The sequence below is a fragment of the Lampetra planeri genome, chromosome 2 (genome assembly GCF_965212315.1).
Source record: "Lampetra planeri chromosome 2, kcLamPlan1.2.h2, whole genome shotgun sequence".
NCBI lineage: Eukaryota > Metazoa > Chordata > Hyperoartia > Petromyzontiformes > Petromyzontidae > Lampetra > Lampetra planeri.
The window spans coordinates 28,110,293-28,132,808 of NC_136108.1; the positions used below are offsets into that span (position 1 = coordinate 28,110,293).

Below are 22,516 nucleotides of genomic sequence, written 5' to 3' on the forward strand. Positions count from 1 at the left end.
CAATTTTACTCAAACATTTGGTGGCCAATGAGTCGGTGGCGAAATGTTGACATTCCTATGGGGGGGGAACAGTTTTACCCAAAGATTGCATCTGATAAATATTCATAGACCTGTTGTCCTTCCCCCGCACCTCGTATTAGCATGGTTGGCTCTGTACGGTGGTTCGGCATACGCACGTACGTACATACACATATGAAAATTCTAATACCAGTCTTTATACAAAATTTCTGCTTTCCTTCTGCCCATCATCACAATCAGAACTCTTCCCAGTGTCGTTCCATCATTACTGAAGGTCACTTGACCCCAACTGCCCCCCCCCCAGTCCCTTGCCCCCCCCCACCCTCCCCACCCTCCCCCATTAGCCACATTTGACTGGACGTCTGTGAAAAAGAGCTTAATCGCCCATCGAATTCCTCCAGCCTTAATAAAGATTCTGATTCTGAATTTACCGCCATACGTTAGACCCGTCGGCACGCTTTGATTCAGGCGCGTGGGCGAGCGATGGGAGGGGCACTTATGTGACTTGGGAAATGTAATGTTTTGTTGGGCACCTGCCTATGTGAGGTGGGAAATGTAAATCGTTGATTTGATTTCTCCCCGATGTTGATCGGTGCCATGACTGAGGTGTGTGTGGTGGTGCATGGCAAGCGGTGGGTGGTGATTGTCAGGCGAGTGGTGAGTGTCAATGTCTGGTGATTGGTGAGTGTTTGGTGAGTGCCAATGTTCTGGTAAGTGGTGTAAGGTGAGTGGTGAGACTCAGGCGTGTCATGGAACAAGCAAATCTAGTATAAAATACAGAGGTAATATATTGAGTTGTTCGATATTAGCACCTTTGCTTATGAACGTTTTCTCACAGTCTGGATCCGACTAGAACTTTTGTTGTCAATTTCTGCATAAACTCAGGGCTCGGCTGCACACCGTGACGCAGGCACTTTCAAATATCTTGTCCAGCTGTTCAAACCTTTTACCGATTTGTTTGTATAGTACTCCTTACCCTCATATTTTATTTCAGCAGTGCTGGGGGATAGAATGTACTTTGGCTTCTTTAAAATAGTACTCGGATGGAAATCAATGTACAGTATGTTAAACGGGGCAATGTTTATTTATTTTTTAAGTGGACGAAACCCTAACTTTAAAAAGTCCTAATCTTACACGCACAAAGTCTATCCTGATAAAATGTGATGAATTGGTCACAATTCATTGCAACAAATCAATTCAATAATCAATCGTTTGTTTTAATTGCAGTGGCTATATAGACTAATTATATACAACATGTACAAATCAAAACATTATGTCCTACTCATGTGATTTGATGCATGCATCTTGAGTTTAAGAATCGACATTAATCGATAATCGTCAGATGCATCAGCATTCCAGCCCTCACTGGACGGGACACTTGGAGACTTTGACACACTCTTGTGTGTAAGTCATGGCAGTAAACGTCTCTTTGCCCGCTTGTGCCAATGTCTACTGACGTATTACAACGACAAAAAAGTCGCAACTTTGCCAAAGCCATTAAACATTATATTCTCAAATGCAAGGAAGCCCATCTATTCATTTTTTATTTGTTGGCCACATTTTTGCCGTCACCTCAATATGACACATATGGCTGCGTTGTTTTGTGGTGGTCTTGCTGCCGTGTGTGAAGAGCAGGGTTTCGTTTATATTATTTCTGTAATTCTAAAACCCCGGTGCCTAGTTTTTCATCGTACGGTTATTTCAAGACTGCACAGAGGCTGGCTTAGTAAGGGGGGACCTTGATTGTTGCAGTGTTGTTAGGTTATGTGACGAGCCAGACGTCCGAGTTCGGAGTGTTTCCATGGCTCAAGCGAGCCATGGGGGCAACGCTGATGGTATAGCCTCAAGCAAGTCGTGACAATTCAACGTCACACGATGGCAGGGGGCAATCTCCTCAAAGTGGTATTATGCAGATTAGCCACGCACACTGGGATTTTGACATGAATTAATAACTCATAGATTTCCCCAGAAGCCCAAATTAGTAATCGAAAAACAGTTATATATTGTTATTCTTGGAAATATTTATTTAAAGCTTTCGTGACTGCAGGAATTCATACTCTTTGGGTCTTTCGGTAAAGTCACATAGATAGAAAAAGAATAATACAAATTTGTATTAGTTTAAATAATAAATGAACATTTTATTAATTTAAATGTTTCTATCTACGTGACTTTATGGAAAGACCCAAAGAGTATTCTTGGAAATGTTTAGAACAAGTCACGTGCTTATTCCGAACAAATATGTGCTCCGGTTAATCTGAAATCCACGTGACTGCCCCTGCAGTACAGTAGTTGCATATCTTTACAACAGTGGGTGGAGTTTGATTGATTGATGTCCACTTAGTGGGCCGATTCTTCTGACCGGGAGCAGGAAAGTGTTATCCCTGAGCACGCGCATCGATCGGTCGATCGTCAGTATTTGTTCTAAACCGAAAGAGTCACAATCGAAGTCGTCAATTGTGCTTCATTGTGAGTGATTTATCTGATCATTTATTTTGTGAGTTTTCATTTTACCCATATTAGTCGTTTTTGGCATAGAGCTTTGTGGGAAATCGATATTTTTGGATTTTCCGCAATTTTCAGTTATCCGCGGCCGTCCTCCCCGTCATTAGCGCGGATAATTGAGTCTACTGTATATTCAAACCCCTTCGGAAAAAATCTTTCAAGATATCAATATTCTGCATTGGCTCCCCCCCCCCCCATACTAAAGATGTTCATGCATCTTGCACTCTTCACTGCAGCAGCAACAACAACTGCCTTCTCAATTGAAAACTGCCATTCATTTAGACACTTAATACATCCAGATTGGATAGTATTGAATGTCCGAAAGCATTAAAGATTAAGAGCGGATTCTGAGCTTTCAACATCCACTCTTATTACCAATGTGTCATGTTTTCAAAGGCTCTAATACCAAATAAGGATTTTTATTTATTTCCCTTCTTGCTCGGGTCTCCCACTAAGTGAGTCGTATCACAACCTGCACATCCGTCTGGCTGGCAAACTGAACACAGCAACACTCAGCAATATTGCGCTACCGATTCTTTTTAAATCCTTTATATTAAGTTCACTTGCTTGCTTGCTTGCGCGCTTACGACCGTGCAAATCTTTCGGTCGTTTTTTAACCCACTTCCCGTGATCCAATCGAGCTGACATTTTGCACACAGACTCGTTGTGCGTGACAATTTATTTTCGTGAAAATGTTTTCCCATAACTTTACACTTTTTAGGAATTTTTTTTTTATATTTAATTACCAATTGCTTAATGCTGGCAGGCAATCATCTGACCCATAGGTGGCAGCCATCTCACGCCAGAGGACGAGAGGACTCTAGCCGCCACGCATATAAAGGATTTATAGTGAAAAACTTGGTTTTTGCGGGTTAATTTTTAAGCTCATCCCGTAGTTGTTTTAGAGCCTGGTATTGCAAACTCACTTAAAGCACCACTGTGGACATTGCAAAGTGTTCTATACTATTCGGTTGCTTTGTTGCAAAAAAAAAGATACGTGAAGTGAAAATGTATAATTCTGTCAAAGTAGCCATCGGGGTGGAAGTAGGGTGTGTGGTGTTTGTGTAAATGGAACCGCTGCGAAATGGAAAGAACTTTGCATTTAACATTTGGCGAAAAGAAAGGGCATTTTTATAAATGCTCGCATATTAGCCTGCCCCCAAGTTACGTGCTCCCTGTACTGCAACCAAGGTGACAAATAGGAGACATTTAAACTTGCCAGCTCCCCGATGTTATTGTATTGCCATCCAATCGCTTTTGCATAGCCCGCATGTTAATTGTGAACATTTCAAAGATCTTCAGTTGTTCGTACATGCGGATGATACTTCTGTTCGCCGAACAGGTTTATTCCTCTTCTTGGTTCTTTCGGTAAAGTCACGTAGAAGGGAAATAATAAAATAATAAAAATATTGTAGAGGGGAAATAATAAAAATGCCTTTTTCTTATTTATCTTCTACGTGACTTTAAATAAAGAACCAATAATATGAATCCCTGCAGTCACGAAAGCTTTAAATAAAAAAAAATACTTCCTGTTTGTTCAATCAATTCCAAATTTTGCACATATACTCAGATCCGGTGACAATGCATGCCTGTATGAAAATCGGCATCAATTAATCAATTAATTCGCAACTTTAAAACAATTTACATTTTGTATGGACGCCTTATTATTTATATATATTTGTGTAGGTAAAAAGCGCTGCGGTCCCTAAACTCTCTGTGAACGAGTTACAGAAGTAATCAATTAAGTGAAGTAAGCGTTGATGTGGGAGCAGGCGCCGCATCATTGACGTACTTCTCAACCGTGAGTTAAACAAAGTTGTTAATAAAACAGTTGTTTTAAAAAATATATTTTAAAGGAGTTTATTAAGGTCCGTCTCGTATATTTGCGTGCATTGCAGCTCTTTAAATATTGAGGTTTTACCAAATTCGGAAAAATGGCTGTTCTTGTTATTTTGTTGCTGACCCCTGACCTCGAGAGAGAGGAAAATTCAAGGTCACATTCAAAGTGGAAGATGAACAATTAAGTCAGGCCATTGTTTCCATTATTCTGCAAGGTCCAGAAACTGATGCACAGTCCACATCCAGATGTCAAGGTGTGCTCGTAGAGTCTCCCACCAACTGCCTTTCAGGTCTTCCACTTTAGTTGCTGGCATCTGGGTGCCACTCCAGTGCCTGTCTCAGTAATCCACTCTCCTCGATCCTCCACACACACATGTACCCTAACCCAGCAAAAACCTTCCCTTCCTAATTACACCCATAATGCTCTCCTGCCCCTTTCTACTCCAAACGTCAGCGGTATCAAGCGTTCGTCATGGTTTATAAACTGACACCATTGAGTGAATGATGGACACCACTCTGCTAACGATGATGTTTGCTGGTTCTTCTGCTTTGCAGATGATTGCACCGTGACACGCATGTACCTGTTCCTGCACAAGTTTTGGTTCTTCAGCTCCGTGTACTACATCGGCAACTGGGCCTTCATGGTGGTAAGTGTCTCCCACTTGCAATTCGCACGCAATTTAAGTTCCATTTTAGCTGAGAGCTTTTGTGGTCATTAAAGCTCAAATCCAGGTCCAAGGTGAACTCCGCTGACCATCCATTTGGAGATGGTAAAATGAGGCTCGTTTTGTGGCAATTCAGTGTTGAGCATCTTATGGAAAGACTGGCTCCCTGTCATTGTAATTCTGGAATTTACACGACTAGCTCGAAGCCATTTTTCCTCCAAGTTGCCCCCGGTAGTCCAGTCGAGTGCTGAGCGAGCACTGCTGAGATCCTGGGTTCAAACCTGGGAAGTCGCCCGCGATCAAACCAGGGTTCTGGAGTGCAGCAAGTTGATGGTCTTAGCCCAGTCACCAATGACGAGACGAAAAAAAACCATCATTGAATTGAAAGTTCCAGTTGTGAAACTTAAACATTTTCATTCAATTCCCTTGTTATGGACACTTTTTTTCTTGAACATATATACGTGTGCGTGTGTGTATGTGTACGTTCAACTTCTTTTGCACCGTACGTAGCCAGCCGTGCTAATCGGAGGCGCAATCAAAGGTGTGCTCCCAACACGGATATATGCCTGTTCAAATGACTGCAGAAGGAGTTCTGAGATCATCTTCAAGGGCCGTTCTCTGACACGGGGTGATTCACTGCTAGCTGGAGATGTCCAAGTGGAAATGTAGTCATTGCATGACACGACGGCAAAAGCGCAACCGGGATGAAGTGATATAGTGAGGGGAAGGGGCTCCCATTTCTGTTTTGAAGCCGATGACACATTGACTGGATATAATGTAATTGTCACGGTTTCAATGAGGCGTAGGGCAGTGATAATGATGATGACAATGATGATTATGTGCCGTGTACTCGCTGTGGTTATGATGAAAATCCTTGCAAATATTGCTTGCTGCAGATCAACCGAACACCAGAATTGTCACTGAGTATCTTAGAATCGTGCTCAAAGGTGGGCACACTGCCGTGTTGTTGTTTTCATGCGATGCTGATTTTATTTGCAAAGTAGCAACCAGACTTATACAATTTGGAATCAAACACTGAAGTGTCCGGGCGCATTTCCATGCACGCTTTCCCGCAAAATGTGCGGTGGCAGTGTGACCCAAGGGTTTTAAAATCGTCTGACTTAGCAAGTTGAAACCGAAGCCAGAGCAATACTGTAGTTATCTTTCCAATTTCAGCACGATTTTCATTGCAGGCAGTTTTTTTTGCTGCGACACATTTTAAAATATGTGCCAAAGGGCCGCAAGCCTAAAGGCTTAATTACGTTGTCCATTGTTGCCTTCCCGAGGGCAAAACATACTTCTAGGGTCTTGGACTGAGTAAATTGCATGGACAATGTCACCAGGTTAATGATCGTGAGAATCCTCATCTTGTGCAAAACAAAATGTGGTCCGCTGAGGGCACAATGTGAAAGCCAGATTTCGTCCGAGCCTTGCGTTTAAAACCTCTTTGGAGATGGTTTTTCTTTTTTTCCAAAGGCCCACACTTCCTAAGTGTGAACACTTTGAAAAGTAATGGTAGTTTAGTTTGTGTTTATTAACCAGGCATCCGTTGTTATTACTCACTTTGTGAAAATGATCAGCAAATGGCTATAGTGCATTCGAATGTCATTTAAAAAAAAACAGTTTTCGTTTCGCCCATTAAAGGCGACCGTTCAATCAGTCATTAGAGCCTGTTTGTGAAAGGGCATTTCCCTCCCAAAAAATATTTAAACTTGCCGCACAATGCAGCCTCACAACATCCTCTTTGACATCAGCAAGGTGTTGTAGGAATAACTCTTCCACATGTGTGCTACCTCAAAGGATAATTTTCTGGCAAACATATTCGTTTTTTGGTCTTGCCGTGAGAAATTATTTTACTTATAAGCAATAAATCGTTCACGTTCAGAGTTACAAAGAGTAAAATGACTTCATGTAAACGGTAAACACGTTTGATGAATCGTTATTGCCGCATTTAATTATATTATCAGTGATATTCCCATCATGTGTACAGTGTAATATCCAACTCCAATAGTCAATCTTTGTACCTCCCTATCTCCCTCTGCTCTGAAGAAGGGTTATTGCCTGAAACTTCAGCCTTCTAAACTAATTATCTTGTTACACAAAGCAGCGTTCATGGTGAAAGTGACGCGCGCTGCTGCTCGTGCAGTCCCTTTGACTTGTTATCCCCAATTGTGGTAAACGAGAGCCACACTGTGAGTTAAAGAATATCCTTGCTCAACTCCTTCCATGAGCAGCAGCACTGCCGCCGCATGACACGTGTGTGGAATTGGCCCAGGAAAAATTACGGCTACTTCTTGGAGTGCCTTCAATTAGTCTCGCCGACCCAACGCTGGATTGGCTTTGTCACACCCTGCAAAAAGGATGTTCGCCCGAGTGTCGGTCCTCTGGTTTGTGTGTATGTCTGACGGCATCCCGGAGTTTGAGATATAGCCATTTAATTAAAATAAAATTTAAAACTAAGAAATGAAGTAACATTCCTCTTATCCGCCACCCTATTACTCGCTCGTCGTATTATACGCAGCTCCTAATCTATCCGTAAAAAAAACTTCCATTGTCTACATTTTTCTCAGCCCGGTCACCAACGACCACAAGCAACAGCAAAAATCATCGCATTCATTCTGATGATGAAGCAATGAGAATGAAAAAATATAGGCTTGACTTAAATGTCACAATCGCCATTCTTTCAGCACAGAGTGTGCGGAAAGTGCGTCCACTGTTTTAACATTTTAATTGCCACTTGAAGGGTTATTCAGATGACGTTCAGTGTAAGTCCCTTGTGGAGACTTTAATTCCATTTTGAGTAAAATGCATCAGGAAGGAGTATAAAGAGGGAAAAAATACCAAGAAAAAAAGCCGATGATTTCATCCTTGCTGATTCACAGTTTTCATATAATCATCGTCCCCATGAGTATTTTGCTCACCTAAAAAAAAAGTACAAAAACATCATCAAATGTTTTGTTTTACTTTGTCAAGTATAGACCTCAGTAAATGAATATGAGTCACCTGACCGCAGGGTCGATCGCATTCGTGAAGGAAACGGCACGTGTTCTTGCAGAGTAAGATCCGTCTCGAGCTTTTCAAGACCAAATTCAGGGCGTAGCTGCTGCTGTTTATTGTGATATTTCTCAAGTCATGTCTGGGAGATTCATGCGACTGAGCAAACCTTTTGAAGCGTTTTTCTAAACTCAGGCTCTGCTGCGTTGGGCCTTGCGAGCATTGGTAATACGTGACTGAAGAACTATGAAGTTTTGTTTTTGGATATATATGGGGCCTTTTTTAACACCCCTACAAAATTAAAGTTGATGTAGTGTAGATGACAGTTCATTAACATGAGGATTCATGGCGGAAAGCATGCTATTGTAACATATCAAAAAACGAGGCGTAGTTATCACGGGGGGTGGGGGGTCGTAAAACGTACACGCAGAGCCCTAATGATGTGGCAGTGCGGCCATTAAAATGCCTGTGGGATGGCGAGAACGTCAAATTAAAGAAATTTGCACTGACGTGAATTGCATTTTGGAAAGGAATCCACCCCACCACCACCACCCCACCACCACCACCCCACCACCACCACCACCCCACCACCACCCCACCACTACCACCACCACCATCCCACCACCACCCCACCACCACCACCCCACCACCACCCCACCACCACCACCACTCCACCACCCCCCCTCCACCCCACCACCATCACCACCACCACTACCCCACCACCACCATACCACCACCACCACCCCACCACCACCACCCCACCATCACCACCACCCCATCACCACTACCACCCCACCACCACCACTACCACCCCACCACCACCACCCCACCACCACCACACCACCACCACCACCACCCCACCACCACCACCACCCCGCCACCACCACCCCACCACCACCACCACCCCACCACCACTACCACCCCACCACCACCACCCCACCATCAACACCACCCCACCACCACCACCCCACCACCACCCCACCATCACTACCACCCCACCACCACCACCACCCCACCACCACCCCACCACCACCACCACCCCACCACCACCACCACCCCACCACCACCCCACCATCACTACCACCCCACCACCACCACCACCCACCACCACCACCACCACCACGTACGTTCACGGCTGGAGCCAGGTTATATGTGGCTGCACTGAAGTCATAAACATGGCAGTGTGTGTGTACATGTGTCTGCACGTGTATGTAGTTCAACTAATTTATGACCACCCCCATTCCCAGCTGCCTTCTCTCTCGCCCTTTGTTAGTGGTCATCTTGGTATTGTGCACGACTAGTATGTGTGTTCATAGTTTAAAAACAAGAAAAGGGTAAATGCTTTGTTTTATTTAATAGAAGACCCTTTCTAAAACTATATGAGAAGCATTGTTTTCATTTTGTTAGTTTTCCTTTTTAAGGTTAATCTCTTCATGAAGGTAAAGCAACTGTTAGCAAGTGTAGCATTTTATCAGGTGGTGATGTGGTCAAATTGGAACTCACGAGCTCGTGAGTTCGAATCCCGTTCATGGGTCGATTTCGCCACGATATTTGTTTAGGGTTGTGGGAAGTCAACAGTGGTGGTCCTTTGAAGAGACTGGCCTCAACCATATGAATGTGGAGTTTCCACCACTGGCTCAGAGCCACCGATGGAGTTGAGCACTGCTCTGAGCTTGTTTGAGTCATCATTGTGACTTGATTTTGAAAATATATTTCTGTGTGACACGTCTCGCAGGGCGTCTGTGCAATCAGCCTTCCAACGAGGCTCGCATACCAAAGTGTTGCTCGATTTTCGGGATGGTTTTTGCCAACTTCAAAACTTACATCTGGTGGAGTGACAGTGTACACCCCCCCCCCCCCCCGTGCACTGAAGTTATCGCACATGGCACATGCTCATTCGACAAAAGAAATTCAAGTTCACGGTGATTACGATGAGAAATTGTCCAAATGAGGACTGTCCTTCTGCCTTTTCTTTGCAATGTGCCGATTATAATGCTTAAATAATTATGAACTGGTAGTTATAGATTAATTGTTGTTCCTTTAGTTCGTCGCCCCCCACCCCCGTCCCTTATACCAAAGATTGCCTTTGAGCTTGCTGTTTGATGATACCCGTGACACCATGCTGCCTTTCACCCTTCCACTTTCGCGTCCTTCCTCGTTAAGTGTGGAACTTAATGAACGGCGGGATAGAGTGACGGAGCGGTAGTCTGGCGCGTCACGAGTAATCCGTATTGTGTCTCGATGCGGCAAAAGCACACACATTTCGAGACGTACAGTTGCATGTATAAATGTCGCATTTCACTGCATTGTGCATAATGAGGGTCTGAAAAACTGTGCTAAACGGGTTAAGACAGCACGGTGTCAAAATATGAGTCCCAGTGGATTATAATGTCTAATGAGGCATAGCGGAGGAAGCTGCCATCTGCTGCTACTTTTAACGTAATATGGTGCTGTCCGCACACATTTGACAAGGCTTGGTTTGATTTGTGCTGTTGACCCGTAATTGCCAAGGTGTTTTTTAATCTCCAAAGGAGATACTGCTCTGAACTATGCAGGACAATTACATTTATGTACTGTAGTTCATCATTTCACATTAAGTTGCACATTCCACATTTGTCCTTCCCCCGCACCTCCGATTAATTATCACGGTTGGCTGCGTACGGTGCAAACGAAGTTTAACATACATACAACATAGTGGCATTTCTGAAATACACATCTGAGCAGATTTCAGTTGGATTTGCCAATTTACCATAAATTTGCATTTGTACGTTTATGTTGTAATTTCCTTGCTATGCACCCTGCTTCTCTATCCCATAATTTATCATTAATGTGGATGACTCCACGCATCAGTTAGAATCACATTCGTTGTGGCCTGAAGTTGATTTGTCTAGGCTGCCACCAAGTCCTTTGGATCAAATATGTTGCAAGGTGCCAATTGAAACCGTGGCTGCGCAGAGACACAGTATTTCAATTGCGGGCAGCGCTGATTTACTTGTTTGTTTTTACGGTTGACAACGTTTTGAATTCCCATGGGTTTTTATTGCAAGCAACGTCTCAAGAAGCACTGCATTGATATCGAGTGGCTGCAATTCACCCTGATTCCATGAAAACGATTCGTTCCAGCTCTTATGTCTCCTGACAAAAATGACTGCGCGATTACATGCAATGGCTATGATGTCACTTCCTGCCCTCATGGAGGTTATTCTTCCTGTCCATCACTAGAGGTGTCTGCCACTTCCCTCATGCACACTGAATACATTAACGCAGAGACACACAATTACACGGTCTAGGGCCGTATGAACTCAGGTTTTAAGGTTTAAAAAAAACTGTGAAATCGCGGAACTTTGTCAAAACGGCATCTCGGGAATAAGGGGAATTGGGTACCAAAGCCACAGATGCATAATAAAGCCATCCATGTGAGACCTCTATATCTTGGCTCTCCAGCCAATCCCATATGTTAACACTGATGACTTTGATTGAAATCAGGCAATGGCACTCAGCCCAGAGAATTTCGGTTGGGCGGCAAAACACCAAATTCAAGGGGGCACAACCTTTAAATAATGATGAACGCAGAATGCGAAATGCAAAGTGAATGGTTGTTCACGGCGGAGCAAGATTTGCCAGGAGAGAAACAACCTCACTTATCCCTACTCGAGGAATGTGATTGCAATTATGGTACAACTTCCTTGTGACGATGAGCAATCCCACACCTTGAATATGCTCTGCTCATTACAATGCATCTGTCCTGTAAGCTCTTACTTGTCATGGATTTCTCTTTCCCTCGAAATTAACAGCCGTGTGCGCTGTATAATACACCCAGCGACAGTGTCACAGTGCAGCAGCAGCAACATTAGAACAGACAGCGAGGGTGTCTGCCCTTAAGTCTTTTTTTCTTATCAAAAAACAGAGAACCAATCTCATCACGGCGATAATTATAATCCAAGGGAAGGTGGATCAGTTCTAGATTTGAAGCTTTCGTGACTGCAAGGATTCGGTAAAGTCACGTGGGTAAAAAATGTAAATTAATAAAAGTAAAATAAAATAAAAAATAAAAATCACGACGTTTCGGAGGCAACACAAGCTTCCGTCTTCAGGTGGAACCGTCACAGCACGATTGCTGCACTTGATACACCTGAAGACGGAAGCTTGTGTTGCCTCCGAAACGTCGTGATTTTTATTTAATTTTTATTTTACTTTTATTAATTAAAATTTTTTACTTACGTGACTTTACCGAAAAAACCTTTGAATAGGTGGATGAGTGGCACAGCAGTTACCAATCATCTGAGTGTGATTCCCAACAACGACGAACACCAGTGGAGAGTGATTTCTTGACCAATCCTGCTCCCTGCTTTCCCCCACCACCCACACCATCACTAACCCACACTGACCAGCGTGGTGAAGTATGGTCAAACAACCCTGACGAAAACAAATCAGAATGAGCTGATGGCCGAACATCTCAATGCAGATTTTTGCAGACTTTTGGAGAAGAGGCATTTATGGATTAACACAGGCTGTACATGGCATGAATCATAAGCATAGTGGTGGAGGCAACATGGAAGTAGAATTCTCTCTGGTATTAATACTTTGCTCGACAAAATTTCAGGCAACAATGGCTGTTATGATAATTGCAATCGTGAATTGCTCTTGTCTGATTAAGGCCTTTTGTTTGTATCGATCCCAATAGCGCAATCATCTTAAATTTGCACGGCACTTGTTTTGTTTTAGTTAATTGCTTAGATTGTCCTACTTGCAATGCGGTTGGCAGATGCCAGAGATATTCACGGTATTTATTGTGGATTACTTTGCTTATCTGGTTTTAACCTCCAAACAGCTGCGCAGGGCGAAGCGGCAACACAGATGCACTTGCATCATTTAACACACCACCTTTAACTCTGTGCGGCGCGGCGTTTTAACACTTTGTACGTAAGTGTACACAGGCATGCATGCATATACCAGATTAAGGCATCATGGATGTTTTTTTTATAACCGTAGTTTGCTTTTGGGATATTTATCGAGTCTGCTTGTTTATAAGCATGGGAAAGAAATGTAATACATTGGCAAATATAGTTATATGTTTTCTGGGTAGAGTGGTGACGCAGTGGTGAGCACAATAATCTCTTAACTCTGTGAGCTGAGTTCATTTCACAATGATGGCTAATTCTCGTGATGAGTGATATCTGGAACCTGAACAAAGGCTTAATAACCCTCATGCCCCAAAGGATTACAAATCCCATGGGGAGGTCCTCATCCAGAAGTGGATTCACAAAGTACTGCATTTATTTGTACTTTAATATTAATTATATTACTATATATTTTGCATCTGTTTCATTCCTAATTAATGACTGAGAATGAGATACGCACTCTCGTCAGTGAAACTCAATATGAAATTAATTGCCCGTGCTATTGAAAAGTTATAAAATGGAAATGTAAATTAGCACTTACATTTCTAGTTGAAGAGCGGGGGAAAAAAACCTATGAATGCAAGAAAATACTTTCTCTGCAGCACTTGCAATTCATGGTCAACACTCACCAGGAGGGCAATGCAAATCAGATCTCTTCTCTAAATTCGAGTATATGCATTCTTATTGCTCGGATGAATAAATGTATTCAGATTTTATGTATTTAGCAATTATGGTATAATTTTACTTATACATGAGGAGTTATCAGAGCGATATATTTATTTATATTTAACATGCATTGCTATAATATATATATGATTATTTATATATATATATAACATTGTACGTATTTAGATTTCATTTAGATATTTATCGCTGTACTTCAGAAACGCGCGCACGTTTGCCCGAACAAATGTAAACGCCGTAAGGTATTCGCACGCGTAAAAAAAAATGTACACGCGCCTTTTCTGCCACAAAACCAGCCCCCCAGCAGCGCGGCTCCTTTGACTGTGCCCACGCCGTGCATCACGCAGCGAAACGTAACGCTCGCGTCTTGAGGGATGAGATCTGCGTGGGTGGCAAGCGAGAGCCGTTCCAGAGTGCTCCGTTTTCAGAGCTAATTAATGCTTCGGTCTGCTACATCCTGGCACGGTGGCACGTGGCATTTTCCGCAGCACGACTGAGCGAATGAAGATTTGCATTCTGCTGGCCACCGCCAAGCTTGGTGGCTGACTCATGGAATTAAAATGTCGAGGGGCAGCATCGGCAGCGGAGGCTGCTCCCTAGCACAAAACGAAACACGGTGTCACGTAAATGAGACGATGGCATTTTTGTTTGTGGCTTGCGATGGGTTTGTTTGACGTTCGGTGTCTTCTCTTAGAAAGCTTCCCGTGTCAAGGTCTCGAACTGTCACAGCATTGTGTCGGTTCTCTGCTGTCGCCCGCCTCAGTGTGGAACACTCTATATCCCTTTGCACATCCGCAACATGAAATGCACTCTCACTTTCAAGAAACATCTGTTTGGTCAGGCTTACGAGCAGCCGTGGGCTTGGCTCCGCGCATCTTGAGCTGTTGACTTGTCTGCAAAATCAAGCGCGTGATCAATTCTAGATTTGAAGCTTTCGTGACTGCAAGGATTCATACTCTTAGGTTTTTTCGGTAAAGTCACGTAGGTAAAAAAATAAATTAAAAGTTAATAAAAGTAATAATGGAAATAAAATAAAATAAAAATCACGACGTTTCCGAGGCAACACAAGTCTCCGTCATCAGGTGGGACCGTCACAATGTCATTATTATTTTTGTTAATTTAAAACCAATAAAGCGTCTTAGCATGTCCCAGTTGTTTCAGGGCAACCAGTCGTATCGAGTGCCATCTCCCCATTTATCACGTAAGCCAAACTTCCCTCTCTCTCTCTCCAGCTCTGAGGATGGAATATGACCCGAAACGTCAGCCTAGCATTTAGTCATGCACTTTGAAGAGGGTGGGGGCCCAGTGGGATCGAGCTGAGATCAAGTGCGTGATATACCCACCTGCAGTTGCAGCGCTGTGCCCCCAGAATGCAGTGCAGCAAGTAGGACACAAATTTCAAGGCACGAGCACGTGTGCCATCTCCTTGCACACGTGCGATTTTCTCTCAGCACTCCAGTTTTCCTCCACAAGCAAGCACAATAAAAACGTAATGAATCAAAGATCCCATGCAGGGCCTTATTGACACAGAGCCCCGAGAGCAAAGGCTTCCTTGGGAAAATAACGAGTCATATTTGTGCGAGTAACTCATTATTTGTGATACCTCAGACGTGCGGGAATCCCATCGATCATTCCGTTACAGTACCTAATGGGTGGTGCACGTCAGCTTAATTTATCCCATACGTGGTCCTTTTCCTCAACATAAACAAAAATTATAGGTTTTGTGCGAGCAATAAACTTCCATATAAAAACCTGCTAATTACAAAAGTAATGTGTCAGCAGGAATTGTATTGAAAGAGGCTTTGTAACGTCACAGGGCTTGGACGTTTAATTTATTATTAGAAAAATCTGCTGAAACATATGGTGATATTTTAATGAACAAAAACCAAATGCCTTCAATTTATACGATTTATGAAATTTAATGGTAGAGGTGAATTAAAGCTTTCACATCAAGAACACGGAATATTTAATGAAATAAAATAATAGCCACAACGCAATACTCTCCATCTGGGATAAAATTAAGTAGTTACTACTTGCTGGTGAGCCAACAGTCATTGTCTTGTAGGCAGATTGGTCCCCACTTTAGGAATGTGGAATTTCCATCTCTTGCTTGTCACCAGCAGTAAAGATGAGGAATGCCGCACGCTCGAGAATGAGAGACACTTTCATTGAAAATATACGCAGTACAGTACATCTGTCTCAGCCGGCTAGTACGATTTCCTTCACATATATTTGTTATCTTCATGATATATCGTTGTAATGTTGCTTTTTATGTGTATCGTTCATCTTTGCTGTATATAAAATTATTATTATTGCGCAGCGGTCCAGGGGGGTGTTTATATCAACTCGGTGACCTCGGTTAGATTTCCGAGCATGGCTTACGGTGAGTGGCGAGTGATATCTGAAATGGGACCTACGCAACCCCACAACCACACCACCAACCCTCACTGACCGGCGTTCTGAAGTATGCTTTTACAACACCCATGACCCACACGGTGTGGTGGTGGGGGGGGGCTTCATCCAGCAGCAGATTGACAAAGGGATGAAAGACAGAATATCACATTCAGTTGTGGTCCTTTGACAAGACTCATTGGAATGTAGAATGTTCGCCACTGACTCAGGGCTTCCAGTTGGAGTGCTTATGTTTGATGAAGTATTAAATTATTTGTATGGTTCTAAATGCAGAGCCATATGATTAAGCCATTTGCTCTATATGTAATCATATGTGTATGTACTTGCAGAATTCCCTTTCACATATCACCCCAAATTTTTTTTATATTGCTTCTACCATGGTTACTGTTCCTAGAAACTTCACTCATTGATTCCTACACCCATGCTGAGTACTCGGTCTTCCAGACTGACTTTTTCATCTCATTCATAGTGTTCAACCACCACACTGCAGGTCACAACAACACTCAGCCACCCACCCACTCACCACCCTGCAGGTGACAACACGTTTCTTTCTCCTTCTTGACCCACACTGCTGGACTTGGAAATTCCTTCCCATAGCGGCGATTCCCAAGTTCTCATAACATTGCTAAATTCAACAATTGCAACTTCTGTAACGGTGTCTGTTGCTCGCATTTTTGGCCCTGTGCTCATGAACCATTGTAATAATTAAATACAATTCCGCCAGCAGCACTAAGTTGCCAACAGGACGCGACGTCTGAACCACACGTCCTATTTAAGAGCAACACAAACGCTATTTTGGGTGTGCACGTCTCTGCGTGCATGTGTCTCCCTGTGTATGTGGGCATCCCCGCACACGCGCATTTGTGCTTTCCTGCCTGTGTATGTGTGGGGACTGGCAGTGTCGCGGTTAGCGCGCCACGCTGCGATCCAGGCGACCCAAGTTCGATTGCCTCTTACGGCCAACACCAGTGAGGAATATGAGAACTGGTGCTGGGCCTCCCGTGGCTCGTCTCGGCCTCAAATGGGTACCTTGTGCGGTGTGTAAACATCACCACGAGGGAGACAGACGCCCGGAAGTGGTGCTGGCCACCCACCCCCTCGTGTGCCGTTCCGACGTTCATGGGTGTTGCTCGCTAACAGCACTTGCCCCAACGGCTTGCGTAGGCTTACGGGTGATCTTTGTCTTTTTGTGTATGTCCCTGAACCGTGTGTGCAGGTGTTTGTCCTGGGGACGATTGTCTCGTGCTTCAGGGGGCGACGCTCCTCGGTGGACGCGGACACAGACGCCTACTTGAGCGAGGACAGCGAGGACGAGTTGGTCCGCGTGTGACGCTCAGCGGCGCACGACGGGCATCGAAACGCCGACGTTCCCATTCGGCTCATTCCTGCGACTCTCAACGCTGCACTGAACGAAAGGGGAAAGCGAATACTCACATATATGTGCGGTGCACGCCTGATCACGTGCACGCGCAGGGAATAGAGACCCGATAAGCACATGTGTTTAGCGTTGTTACTGTTTTATTTCTAGAGTGTAGGGTTGACGCTACGTAGGTGCAGTCGTCTGGGTTCAAACCCAGGCGGCGTTAAAAGAAGGTTCTCATGTGCGGCGAGCCTGATCACCAATGACTGCACAGAGAGCAAACAAAAAAAATTACATTGAATTTTGTTTCACTTTATTTGGCAAAAAATGTCAGCTCTTAGACTTAAGTTTTTGGTTTCACTTGCAGCAAATTTTCTTTGCAGGGCATATAGATGGTGCACACGTAGTTTGTATAAATAGGCCTTGAGTAACTTCTGCGGTGGTTTGCTGACAAAGGGTCGTGCACTGGATGGAATTTCTCATATTTGTAACCGAAACAACTCGCCACCTTTACCACGAACAGTACGGAAATATGGGCACTCTTGAAAATGGGCTATTTTTCCCGTGTTAACTTTCTAAACGTTTTATTTTGCTGAAATGCAGTATTGATTTGCGGTGGTAATTTTTTTTCGCTTGTGCTTTTCCTCCACGGAAAAATGTCCGATACGCTTACATTTTTACTGTAAATTTGTTTCTGTGGAATTGACCCCATTACGATCTGACAATTAGCATTGTGTAGCCGTATTGATGTTGGTTGAACTGGGCGCAACTCACCAGATGACATCTGGCAAAGTCTCAACAGTTCAAGATTGAGCTGTGAAGCAGATGCTGCTCGCAAACATTAATCTTGACGGTGCCCATGCCAGCGATTCCTATTATTATCCTTAAACGATCCACACAAATACTCTCTCGTGTGTGTGTGTATACCGAGATGAAAGTCAAAATTTTTGGATGAGATTTTGTTTTTTGTTATTATTTTCCGGACAGAATATTTTCAAATCAACACTTAAAATTGCAAGTGTAGAGGGTGAAGCGTGTCTCCTCCATGAGCAGACCGGAGTGTCATTTCATTTTCCAGACTGTGGTGGCTGAATCCACCATGGCTAGGATTTGAGCTCGAAACTCATGACTGGGTGCCCTATTGCACAACACACTGAGCTATAATGCCAGCCCTAATCGATCATATAGGTTAATTTACCTAACTTGTTTTGTATTTGTGCTTTCATTGCTTACAAACAAAGCCATTTGTTTTTAGTCTGTTAATGATTGTAATTGCATAGATTATCACGTTAATAATATTTTACAGATTAAAGTGAAACAAAAAAATAACAACTCAATTTCATCACTTTTAGCCATTAGGACTTCATAAGAACTGAACTGACATTTAACTTTTTTTTCAATCAGATTTTTTATCACAATCATATTTTCCATTAAAAACGAACAAAAATTGAACTTTTCCCTCCATTGAAAATTCATGAAATTTTGTTAAATAAATATAAGGCTTCTCTTTGTATTTAGAAATGCATATAAAACATTTAAATTCACCAACTGTTGAAAGCTTGAGGACAAAGACTTGCATTTATTGGTTGCAGGCAGCATCTGAACTTTGCCCTTCCATGTTTACACGATATCTGCTGTGATGCTCTTTCAAAACAGTACGCTTGCGGTTTTTTGCTATGCATTTGGAATAGAATGTTGCAGCACGGTGCTGGGATGTAGTCAGGAGAGGAAGCTGTGATGAGTGCCACTCGTTTGCTGGGTGAAGGAGCGCAGTTACCGAGACGTGCACTGGGATTGGCACCCAAAGAGGTCAGCGACCATGGGGAAGATGAAAACCCAGATGATGATGAGACACTGTAAGAACGGATCTTGCCGATCGGATGTTAACTCTAATTGGTCCGAGATCCAGCTGAGAGGGAGAGGCAATTGGCGAAGTTTGGTGGCAACATAGACATTACCCATAATGCCCTCTGATGGGCTTTTACTTTACATTTTCTTCTATCTGTAAAACCCAGGAATTTGTATCGGTAATGTACATGATTTCTAAGGGAGCCCGAGAAATTGGCAACAAACTGTTTAAAATAATGCACGAAAGCATGTTTGGGGGAAATGGAAGCTACTTTCAGAAGAGCTGTACAGGGAGAGGTAATAGTGCGGCTTTATCTCCTGCAGAAACATTCATTTGTAGGACTATTGCATGGTAAGATGTCAGTCTTGGGACTGATTTATGCTTAATGTTACATCTTGATGAATTACGCGTGATTAGACGGTGCGATGCGTGCATAGCTTTTTATGTTCGATTCCGTCCAGACTTGTTAATGGGCAGCAGGTGAATGTGCACTAAAATTCAGCTCGTTACACCGTGCGTCAGTTTTAACGGCGCTTTGTAATGTTTTCTCAGCCTCGGTCTCTGCACCGACGCCCACTCATTCTTCGCGGGTTACATTTGCAGATAAACGAACGTGTGACGCGTAAGGCTGCACGCATCGGGGCATTCTCGCGAATGATGCCCCGAGCTGAATTAGATGTCCTTAACATCAGGCCGTTCACATCAATGTGGATGTATAGCAATTGCACATTTTCACCAACGAGATACAGGTTTGTGCACAGTGGGGTGCAGTGTATTCATTCTGACTGGGTTGTTGCATGTTAAACTGACTGGGTGCCAATTTTAAGTAACACAGAACAAGACACTTTTCAGTGGGAAATCATGAGCACCTGTGGATGTACAGTGGTCCACTTGCGAATACTATAGCAACGCCAACAATAAAATGTAGAAAACATATCAGCAGATGTGAACGTAACATTGTCGGTGGGAAAATGATGGCAATTTGAAAATGCTAGCTGTTTCATGGCAGAATATGGTGAGCGCCTTGGAAGTTCAGAAGCGAGCACGGAACGAAAGTATTTGCAGATGTCATCAGAGAGAGGAGATTTGCTGTGGTTGTGAGGCAGTTGACACAGGACAGGGGAGGGCAGGTCACCGATGCAGGCATTGGAGTGGCATCCAACCGAGAGGAAGGCCGCAGACAGATGGTGCGATTTTTGCAAGTGCAGCCCTGTGAGGTTTGCATGGCAACTGTCGAGTTGATTCCTCTTGGGAGAAAGCAGCGGCGTCGATGACACAGGCCCTGATGTCCTCTTGATCTTGAACTTTTTACCAGCCATGGAATTTTTTTTTTTCAAACGTTGTTTCGTTATACAGGGTGCTTCAAAAAAATGTTACCAATTCCGAGAATTTGCAACAAGGCCACAAGAAATGTGCCTCCGGGCTCTAGAGACCACCAGGCATGTGTTGACAATGATGGCGAACAAGTGGAGACTGACTTTTTGAAGCTATTAATATACGTTTGTTATGTTTCAGTGTATTATCCGTTCTTTTTACATAAAAAACGACAGGCCCATATAAGTGTTAACATTTTTTTGAGGCACCTTGTATTGCAATGGCTAGATATTCGCGGGTATCTTCACTTCAGACGGTGGTTGTGAATTGATGTCTCGGTGATAAAGTGCACACGATGTGCATTTTCGATGCATACATTCCCGAGATTTTGCTGCGAAGGTTTGTGCTTTAATATCACTCATCCAAATGTGTTGCTAATCTATGAAAAATGTTCACTTCATATTATCACTCTGAATTATCGGTCGAGATACTCAAAAGCTGCCTCAATCACAATACACGTATTTCATGTTCATAATTTCATATGTCATTATCGCTCTAATTAATAAAGTATATCTTCTATTGATTATCCTCGTTTCACTTCACAGCAACATGTGATGCGCTGTGTGCCAGAGTGGGGCATACAATTGAACGCAAGCAATGTTGTTGAGATAACTTTCTGCGAATACTGTAACTAGAACGGGCATTGCAGCTTAAATGATGTGTGTATATACTGTATAATATAAGGATTTACATTAATTGCTCAGTCCTCATCACATCCAGTGCATCTGGTTATTGTATCAGTAATGAAACGTGTGTAAGATGTGACATTCTGGAATAAAGGAAATGAGGGAATGGAGGAAGCTGGGCCAGTGGTGCCCATGTCTGTGGCCTGTGATTCAACACCGGGGAGGCAATGAGGGTTGGTGGATTGCACACAGATGTCTTGAGGTCCCATTCCCTGGCGAGCCAGGAGAAGGCGGTACAGCAAGTCATAATCGCCATCTGTTTCCATTTGTACCTGGGGATCGAGCGTTGCCCCCTTGCATGCGTGGGGTTTCTCCACGTGCCCCGGTCTCCTCCCACGTGTATAATAATAAACAGTCAAGAATTGGCTAAACACGTCTTAAAATAAAAACTCAACCCAGGACCCTCCTGAAAAAGACTTATACGACTCAGTGTGGCTTTCCGTGATAAATAAGTACATTTCCAAATTATAGTAAGGAAGTCCTGCAGTGTGTGATTAGGAATTGACAAGAAAATGTTTTGTAGAATCTCCATTCAGCCTAATATTTTGCTTTTAAGTAGCTAGTTATACTGGTAGGAACCTCCCGGTTACACCAGCCCACAGGGGATTATTGTGTCCGTCGTGCAGGGAAGGGCTGGGTGGGGAGGGAGGGGCGGGGAGGGGAGGGGCTGGGTGGAGAGGGTGGGGGTGGGAGGGGTGGGGCTGGGTGGGGAGGGGCTGGTCACCCCGTGGTGCCCTTATAAAACTCAACGTTTAACCTACTCACGCCGGCTTGTGCCCGCCCTCACAGTCGGGCATATTTGCGGAATACACCACGCCGCCGTTGACCCTGGCCATTGACCGAGCAACCCAACGTTCCTACCAGCTCCCTCCGCAGGAATGTGTTTATTTAGAACGCAGTGGAGCTGTAATATAACGCGACAAAACGTACTTTCAAATATCAAATAGCATCAGCGTGTTTGGCCTTGCATTAGCTTTCTAAAAGTGCCATTTGATTGCATTGGGGGTGGTGGCTCATTTACACGGTCATTGAAAGCCACTCTTCATGAACTGTTGCTGAAACGTTCCTCAAATAACCAGATGTGCGATCTTAATGTTGCGTTGGTTAATTCAGTTAGAACGTTCACTAACTTTGTTTTCTTAATCATTTGCCGAAAACAACGGAAAAGCGCTAATTTTCTCAAAAACAAGACCGTTTGGATACATCTTTCAGGAGCATGCGGATAGCTCCAT

At 43.6% G+C, this 22,516-nt stretch overlaps 1 protein-coding gene and 1 long non-coding RNA gene across 3 annotated transcripts in view; one reads left to right on the plus strand and one right to left on the minus strand.

The window, feature by feature from the left end:
- Positions 1-21,394, plus strand: part of LMBRD1 (LMBR1 domain containing 1) — a 328,597-nt gene extending 307,203 nt beyond the window's left edge. For both annotated transcript variants that reach the window (XM_078611635.1, XM_078611644.1), the window contains 2 exons: positions 4,915-5,006; positions 17,232-21,394. In XM_078611635.1, the coding sequence (XP_078467761.1) occupies positions 4,915-5,006; positions 17,232-17,345 (206 nt within the window). In that variant the 3' untranslated portion in view covers positions 17,346-21,394. The remainder of the gene's footprint in view (positions 1-4,914; positions 5,007-17,231) is intronic.
- On the minus strand, positions 12,496-18,004 carry LOC144730862 (uncharacterized). The gene is made up of 2 exons (XR_013587872.1): positions 14,947-18,004; positions 12,496-14,199 (listed from the first exon to the last, which is right to left on the minus strand). It is a non-coding gene; the product is annotated as an uncharacterized LOC144730862 (long non-coding RNA).
- Positions 21,395-22,516: the final 1,122 nt, after the last annotated feature.